Here is an 8,724-nt window from a genome sequence, read left to right on the forward strand (position 1 = left end):
ATTCCACTTCTTGAGAGATTTGGTGCAACAAGGAACGATCCAGATCAACTACGTGCGCACTACTGAGCAACAGGCCGACATCATGACCAAGGGTCTTCCGAAGAATACGTTTAGGCAAATGTGTTCCAAGATTGGACTGGACGGTTGCTGCGTTTGAGCAGGGGTGTTGAGATGTACAACCACTGCAACCAGAGGTACATGAAATGGAGCCTTGACTGTTTTTTTTATCTTGTCCGCTATACAAGGGACTTCACTGTAACTGTCATGATGTTTTGTTATTATTGCGACATTTGCACCCATTTAGACTCGGCCGAAATTCATTATCATCACAGTCGAATTTCGCACACGACTTCGCAGCGGCTGGCATGCACAAGTTCGGTTGAGTTCAAGACAGGGGCGTCGGATGCACAACAGGTAAACAAAACAGGCTTGATTAGTGTGAAATTTCGCTGGAAAATGATGATTCCGTGGATTCTCAAATTATCACAGCAGTCTAAACATTAATGAGAAACCCAATATTAAAAGAAACCCGCGAGAGTTAATACACGTTTTTATATTTTGTCTGAATTAAATCCGTGTTTGTGTTTTTCTTTGGTCCATCCGAAACCAAACCACTTTAAGAATAAGCACGTGGAAATAAGCCGCGTGAACTTTAGGACAAATGCGTTAATAATGATGTCTTATGTCAATCTGTTTCGTACGCGGGTTATATTACGACATTTGACACCCATTTAGACTCGGCCCGCATTAATTTCACAATCGAATTTTGCACACGACTTCGTAGTGACCAATGTTTACAAGTTTGGTTGAGTCCTGTCACGCGGCATCGGATGCACAACAGGCAAACAAACAATCAAACTAATCAAAATTAGTGTGAATTGTTGCTGGGAAATAATGATTCAGTAGATTCTCAAAGTATCACAGTAGTCTAAACATTCATGAGAAACCCAATATCCTCCATTCTTTTCATTCAAATTTGATTATCACGCCGGATTTCAATTGGTTTCTATCCTCCGAACTTTGGCACAAATTTCCCAACATGCCTCTGGAGCCGACCTACTGATCCTCCGAACTGCTTGGACATGCCGCTCCACTAAGATGCTTCTTTTACAGCTACCGATAGTGGCATTCAGCCTCATATGTCGATAATGCCACTGTAGGTTGCTTTTTACAGGACCATGATATCACTCCTTCTTACGCCATGAAAATATTGCTGAATACTAGAAGACTTACGAACCCCACTCATGCATCACAATTGCCGATGATATTTGGATTTACCTGCTTGGTGTGCTAAATTTTGTTTGCTGATGTCCCACGAAGATAGCGCATCAAGGTTTTGACCGCTTGCCAATGTTTCCATCCTGCTTTTGCATGGTGTCGATCAAGGTATTTACATATTCTAAGGCAGTCTTAGATGTCAAAACTGGCTGAGCGGCCAATATTTTTTCACCGTGAGAAATTCTGAAAACAAATCCCCCGCCACCTCAAATTCCTTTGAAATTACGCTTCCTCTGCTTTTCTCCACAAACTAAACGTCATGTTCAACCTTACAATATATAAAAACCTTGGTGTCGATTAAGTCGCGTTGTGCTGCATTTTTAGTGTTGACTTTTTTGGAAGAACCTTCTGATAGGATTTGCTTCAGACAGTGGCGTAGCCAGAAATTTGCTCTGGGAGGGGTTTTCAATGTTCAATAATATAAATTTTTATTTGACACTCACATTTCGTAAAAATGCACACTCAATTTGAGCCGTAGGTTCAAGATAGCGGCGCAGCCGAAAAATTTTTTCGTCACAAAGCGTTTTATACTGGAAATTTGTTCCAGAAATTTTGGCTCTGGGGGGGGTTTTAACCCTAAAATCCCCCCCGTGGCTACGCCACTGGCTTCAGAAGTTCTTTGCCCGTGAACAGCATAAATGATCTTCCGAACAGGTGTAACTCGGAAGCTCATGGGATAGGGATCTTCAGGGTCGTTGAAGGCATTTCTAACACACCCACAAAGCGATGAATGACCAATCCAAGCAGGAGCAAATTACATGAATATTGCCGACAGAGGTGTACAGGCTCAGAACTGACCAGTATAAAAGAGGGGGGGGGGGGGGGGGGTATACAACAAGCAATGATCCACAAAAGGCGAGGCCTGGTGGTTCCTTTGTGAACCCGGAACACGTAACAAGGATGGTGAAAAATCTTACAACTCAGGGTTGCTCTTTCCTATAGGGACTACTCCTGAGGCAAGTTCTATTTACAATGGTGTTATTTGTGACGTCACAGATTTAGGGTACATACGTGCATGCTGAACTGGTGGTACTACTGGTTCACTACGGATCTGGAACTTGATGTAGGTGACCGATTCTGCATCGATCGATGTGGATTCGAAAGGGATTTGGCGGTTGTTTGCTGGAGAGCGTAACGACCTTTCCAGTGTCTGAAGAAATTAGATGTAAATCCTCTCATGAACAATGGCTGCTGTGGAACTACACATGCAAACTCTCCACTGGGCGCAGCTTGGGAACAACTCGTGGTGAGTCCCACTCTTGGCACGCTGAATGTTCCAGACACATCTTCACCGTTATTAACCTGGTGGAAACTCAGGAAGAAGCACAAGCAGAAAAAGGCCCGTAACATGGACCTAACCACCACGGATTAGTACCCTAATGACGCCACTGAACCTAACCTCACTTTTCACTTTAGTATAAGTAATAATTACCTTTTTCTGTTATTTTAACTCGTTTGTCTTCGTAGTTTTCTTTGTTCGTGTAATGACACAGGTTTTATCTAGATTTAATTATACATATTAGTTGTAGGTTGTTATTTAATAGTTCATAAACTAACCGTTTTTAAACTTGAATTAAACACACTTTCGTTATTCTAGTTGAATTTACATTTTCTGTTTTTGTTTTTACTAGTGACAAATAAGATCCTAAATTAAAGAAACAACACAAAAATTATAAAAAGTTTCACCAAAACTGAGGATTAAATTTGACCTCAACAAATAACATTTAACACACGCGCGCACTAACAATTCCTTTTGAGGATCACAACTAGAAAAGAGGCTAAAATCATCCAAGCCCCCATCTTTTATAACATGCCATTAAACATAATATTCCAATATGGCATTCATGTTACAATTTTATGCTTGTCCATCCTCTCATTGTAGCACCATCTGTGGGCGATTTCAATTTGAACAGGGCTGTTATTTTTTTCCCGAGCTCAAACTGCTCGAATTGAATCTGCACTCATCCACCTTGTACGATGTGAAAGCGGAACACGCACTCATTCGTGTTTTGCATCAAAATTTAATGAGTGTGTATGTTCCATTACGTATATTTTTAATAGGGAAAAATTGGGCAAAATGATTGGTGGTGGAGCCAACAAGTAAATATTGGAACCGAACGGTTTCACAGGTAATGGTAAAACCGCCGGACTCCAAATATTATCGCTTAAGCCCCCGTTCAAGGATTGTGGAGCATACAATATTGACCGCTCCGAACCATCAGGATAAACGTGGCTCAAGACGGTGCCGACCTAGTACGGCGGCGCGTCAGTGCCACTATCAACGGTAGCGAATGGTTCTATTGTACAAAAAACTAGTCTAACTGCATTTCCTGTTTTACGCTGTGGAACACCACTTGATACTGCATAGACCCCTGAATAACCTCCCTTAATAATTTATTTACCCAACAAATGGTCGAAATTGATCTTTGTTCATATGTGTGCGCAAGTTTGGATTGTCCCTACCTTTTTTATCGATTAGGTATCCACCGTATTATATTTTGTTAGTTTAAGGACATATATGAGCGAATCCAAAGATGGCCGTCACAATGGCTGCCTTGCAAATACCGAAAGCACGGATCTCGTCATCTAAACAACAAACAGAGCTGAAAAAGCAATGAGTTAGTTGCCTTGCTCACTCGTGATAAACATTGAGTAGCATTTTCGTTTTCGGGCTTTTTGTGGATGACGAGATTGGTGCTCTCAAAAATGCGAGTCAAAAATGCACCTGGACGCGCTCCCATTTCACCTTAACACTGGCTTGTGTCGATAATGATTCGCATATTGTAAGCACTGAGGCGTTTTAGTTCCACCGTCAGTCTACACAAAATCGGTTCTGCAAATATTTGTGGCACAATAATTCTATTCTTTTCTAGTGCTTTCACAGCCAGTATTGAAAAGCATCCTGGAAATATCAAAATTTCTTCTGATATTTTCTTGTCAGCATTAATATTTGCAGCATATCATAGATGTGATTACAAATATTATAATGGCCAAGCACACTGTGCAGACTATAGAATTGAAATTCAAAAATATAAGACAATCAGTTCATCCACTTATGAATGACATGATTGACAAACCTTTTTGAATCGAATGAAGGAAGAAACGGGGACAACCGTACCAACCGTTTCGGTGTAGGGGAATGATGTTTGAACATGAAATCATTGGAAGTGGTGCAGCTAAGAAGGATAATGCGCATTCCGTTATAGTTGGGGTCTCTTCTCCTGGGATGGGGTACAGGCATTTGTCCATGTGTCCTGGCTTTAAAGCCTAGGCTTAAGCGCCACTGCAACAAGAACCCGATTCTGGTTTGCTTTCTGCAAATATTTGTGGCACAATAATAATTTAAAAAAAACGAATATAGAGGAACTTACGTATTTTCGGCAGTTTCGGCAAATCCTTCCCAACCAAGCTGAGTTATATGCCCAAACTTCAGGCAATTCGGCCAACAAAAAAAACCCATGACGAAGCGAACAAACCTGCCGATAATACCCTTCGTCACCCTAAGTACTGTTTATATTAAGTTTCAGGTTTTAAACTTTCTTCTATTCTAGCTTCATTGGTATATTATTTTTCTATTTCGCAGAACTGTAGTGGACCTCAAGTCCCGTTTGGAGAGAATTGTCGGGCTTCCAGCATCAAAGATGCGACTGTTCTACGTTGATCAAGATCTGCGCGACCTGCAGGGCCTAGAGGAAATGAAATATCCCCACAAGCGACTGTACAGCTACAATATTCGCTCCGGCGACGAAATCATCATCGATCAAAAGCATTAGCTGCAAAACTGCCGTACGTACGTATCTGTAGCGGACTGGATTCATTTCTTTTCTGGAACAGAAAATACAGTAACAAATAAACAAGACGATTGGACTGCCATTGTTACTTTGTAACGATGCAATCAAATTAATGACTTATCATGCAGCTACTATATACGTCTTTCTCACAATTTACAAAGCGCTTAAAATAGCTGTAGTGCGTAATATTGAAACGTAATTTAACGACCTAATAATTTATGCGTATACCCCCAGTGTGAATTGCACAATTCCAACCCGTACTATACTAACGTATTAGTATCCTAGAAGTATAAATCAGATAAAAGGACTGTTGAGACAATATTGGCAGTTGTAAAAGTAGTCTTCGGTTAGACAGAGTAACAAGCGTACACAGAACGGTGGATGATGTCTTAGCGAGAATGGGAACAGAACTGAAGTCACGAGTCCACTTTTAATGTGTACGAATTCAATGATTGTGATGAGAAATACTTGTAAAATGCGAAGGTAAGAGGAGAAGATAGTAATAATCTTCAAAGGTAATGAATAATATGGCAATTGAAAGGAATTTTGTATTGTTATATAGTATATCACAGCCGTTTCGATTTTATATATATCGTTTGATTGTTTATTCAAAACATCGCCAACAACGCTAAGTCAATCCAAGACAAGACAACCTCTCTTAACATCCTCAACCATCACTATCAGGAAGTTTTCAGCATGACCATGCTGAGGGTGACGGATTCGATTCCCGGTCGGTCCAGGATCTTTTCGTAAAGGAAATTTCCTTGACTTCCTTGGGCATAGAGTATCTTCGTGCCTGCCACACGATATACGCATGCAAAATGGTCATTGGCAGAGGAAGCTCTCAGTTAATAACTGTGGAAGTGGCACATAATAACAGATAATAACAAATTTAGTTATCGATGATTTTGGTATATCTCGATAACATAAAAATACCCAATAATAACAAAATATGTTATCAGTTTCCAAATGTATATTTCAAAGCTTTCCCAAAACTGAGAGTCTGATGAACCTCGAATCTAAAAATAGATTCCACTTCTCACCACCGATGCGACGGAAGTACGAGCGTACGAGTACATAGCGTAGAGTAGTTACTCTCCCTCTCACTGAGTCCTGTTGGTATGGGGGCTATCGGCTGCGACTTGCAATCGCTCGATCAGGGTTCGAGACCCGCTGGGCCAAATAGATGAAAACATGGGTTGTAAATTGTAAGAAACTTTTTTCAATTGCTGACGATGTCGGTAAAGTAGATTTTTACTGTTTAAAAAAAAAGACACTACACCGTCTTCAACCAGAGGTTGCACAGACTGAACATTCACTAACATTAGGCAACGGACAACACGGAACACCCAGTGGACCAGTGGAGGATTTTTCGTTTGACGAAAAGTTTCCTCCGGCTGGAGCGGGAATCGAACCCTCACTCCGTGGCACTCACAATACGCCTAAACGACTGACGATAAAATAGTTCTTAATGATAACAAATTGATAACAAACCCTGTTATCAATCAGCTGTCTTTTTTCATGTTGATAACTAAATGCAATTTTGAACAAAATATTGTATAACACAATTAGTTATCAACTTGAACTCAATGATAACTTTCAGATGGCAAAGCTAGTCATACCATAAAAACGAATGCAGTAAGCAGAAATTAAGACATTCGATTGCTTAACGTTTGTTGCTAATGGTGTTGTTGATAAATTTGAAACAAAAAATGTTGTATTGAGAAGGCCCGTAATGGTGGTTCTTGATCAAATATTCCAGTAAAAATTATTCTTACTCTTACCAATCGAGAAATATCTTTTATAATCGATACAGCAATTTTTACTAGGGGGATTCCTTTAACAGCGTAAACTGATTAAACTGATTAAACGTCGCGATAACCAAGGCAATCTTTGATTATTTCATTCGCAAAATCGTGAAATAATTCAAATAAGCGGAAAGTCATGGCTTACGCAGGAATTTAATCTGTTTAGTGAGTACCTCTATTGTGTTTGGAAATTAAATATTTTATCTGTGTTTTGGTATTCGAGGAGTAATTTTGAGTTATCATTTTTGTTATGTTGGTTCTTAATTCAACCTAAACGATAACAAACTCAATTATCAAACGAATGATAACCTGGTAATAAAACTTGTTATCATTTTGTTCTTCGCCTTTGCTCGGGGTGCAGGCAGTACGACATTTGCCGGGACAGCTAGTTTCTCAAAAAAGTCGCCCAAAAAACACTTGCAGAGCATTTGAAAACGCGTCGTTTCGTGCGCGGAGACGGTCGTTATCTCTTTTGGTTCAATAGTTACAGGCGGTTTTCTCTCAAAATCATAGTTTGTTGAAAAGGTGTTTCAGAAATTACAAATACATTAACAATTAACTGCTATTTTAATTTGAGCACAATATCCAAAAAATTTTCTTCTAGCTCTTATAGTAAACATGCAAACGAAACAAATAATGCCAATATTGTTGATATTTCTGGTAAAAGTTAAAAAATAGGGTTCTGTAAACTAGATGATTAAAATTTGAAGTTGCACAAAGTGGTCAAAAAATGTAGCATAATAGAAAAGAAAAAAATCTCACAGATAAAATATTTAATTTCCAAACACAATAGAGGTACTCACTAAACAGATTAAATTCCTGCGTAAGCCTTGATTTTCTGCTTATTTGAATTATTTCACGATTTTGCGAATGAAATGCCTTGGTTATCGCGACGTTTAATCAGTTTAATCAGTTTACGCTGTTAAAGGAATCCCCCTAATAAAAATTGCTGTATCGATTATAAAAGATATTTCTCGATTGGTAAGAGTAAGAATAATTTTTACTGGAATATTTGATCAAGAACCACCATTACGGGCCATCTCAATACAAATTTTTTTGTTTCAAATTTATCAACACCACCATTAGTAACAAACGTTAAGCAATCGAATGTCTTAATTTCTGCTTACTGCATTCGTTTTTATGGTATGACTAGCTTTGCCATCTGAAAGATGGAATGAGCAGAAAAAATAAGTTTGTTTAGATTGAATGCGTTCAGGAAAGCTAAGAAACTGTGTGGTAGTGCTCATGTTCCGTAGAAAACCTTAAAAAATAAGAAACTTGATCTCCGAAAAAAATGTTGTGGAAATGCCTTTATCGATTTTTCCTGAATTTTGATCAAGGCATTCCTTAGACAACTTGTTAAGAAAGCGAATGTGATACAAAAATTAGATAATTTTTGGTATGTAGTTATAAATAATGTTGAAATCATTAAAAAAAAACATCTTTGTGCAAAAGCAAAATTGAAAAATTATGTTTTTTTGTTAAAGAACACGAATACTCTTTTAAATATCAAGACAATTGAAAGGAAATATAAAAATATGGAGTGCTAGACTCTGAAAGAAGTTGATGAAAATCATTAGAACAGTTCATTCAATTTAATAAACAAAGTGTATTTATAATTTATAATAATCGCTACCAGCTCAGTGCCTCTCCTTTATTCAATCTAGGTATAACATATTTACAATTTATTTCCATTTACCTACCAGTTGATACCTAGCTCTCCACTCCACTGAGCTGTGTGATGCACCTCCAAGGATTTACCTACCATTCAACAAATACATGCCCGGGGCCAAAATACGTCCACTACCATACATATATAGCTATTCATGTAAATAAAAAAGTTTGGT

The 8,724-nt window shown here is 38.6% G+C and overlaps 1 protein-coding gene across 4 annotated transcripts in view; it reads left to right on the forward strand.

The window, feature by feature from the left end:
- LOC109424545 (tubulin-specific chaperone cofactor E-like protein) overlaps window positions 1-5,613 on the forward strand; it is a 74,567-nt gene extending 68,954 nt beyond the window's left edge. For all 4 annotated transcript variants that reach the window (XM_062859066.1, XM_062859064.1, XM_062859065.1 and 1 more), the window contains exon 9: window positions 4,862-5,613. In XM_062859066.1, the coding sequence (XP_062715050.1) occupies window positions 4,862-5,051 (190 nt within the window). In that variant the 3' untranslated portion in view covers window positions 5,052-5,613. The remainder of the gene's footprint in view (window positions 1-4,861) is intronic.
- The last annotated feature ends 3,111 nt before the right edge of the window (window positions 5,614-8,724 follow it).

Source organism: Aedes albopictus, chromosome 3 (assembly GCF_035046485.1).
Source record: "Aedes albopictus strain Foshan chromosome 3, AalbF5, whole genome shotgun sequence".
NCBI lineage: Eukaryota > Metazoa > Arthropoda > Insecta > Diptera > Culicidae > Aedes > Aedes albopictus.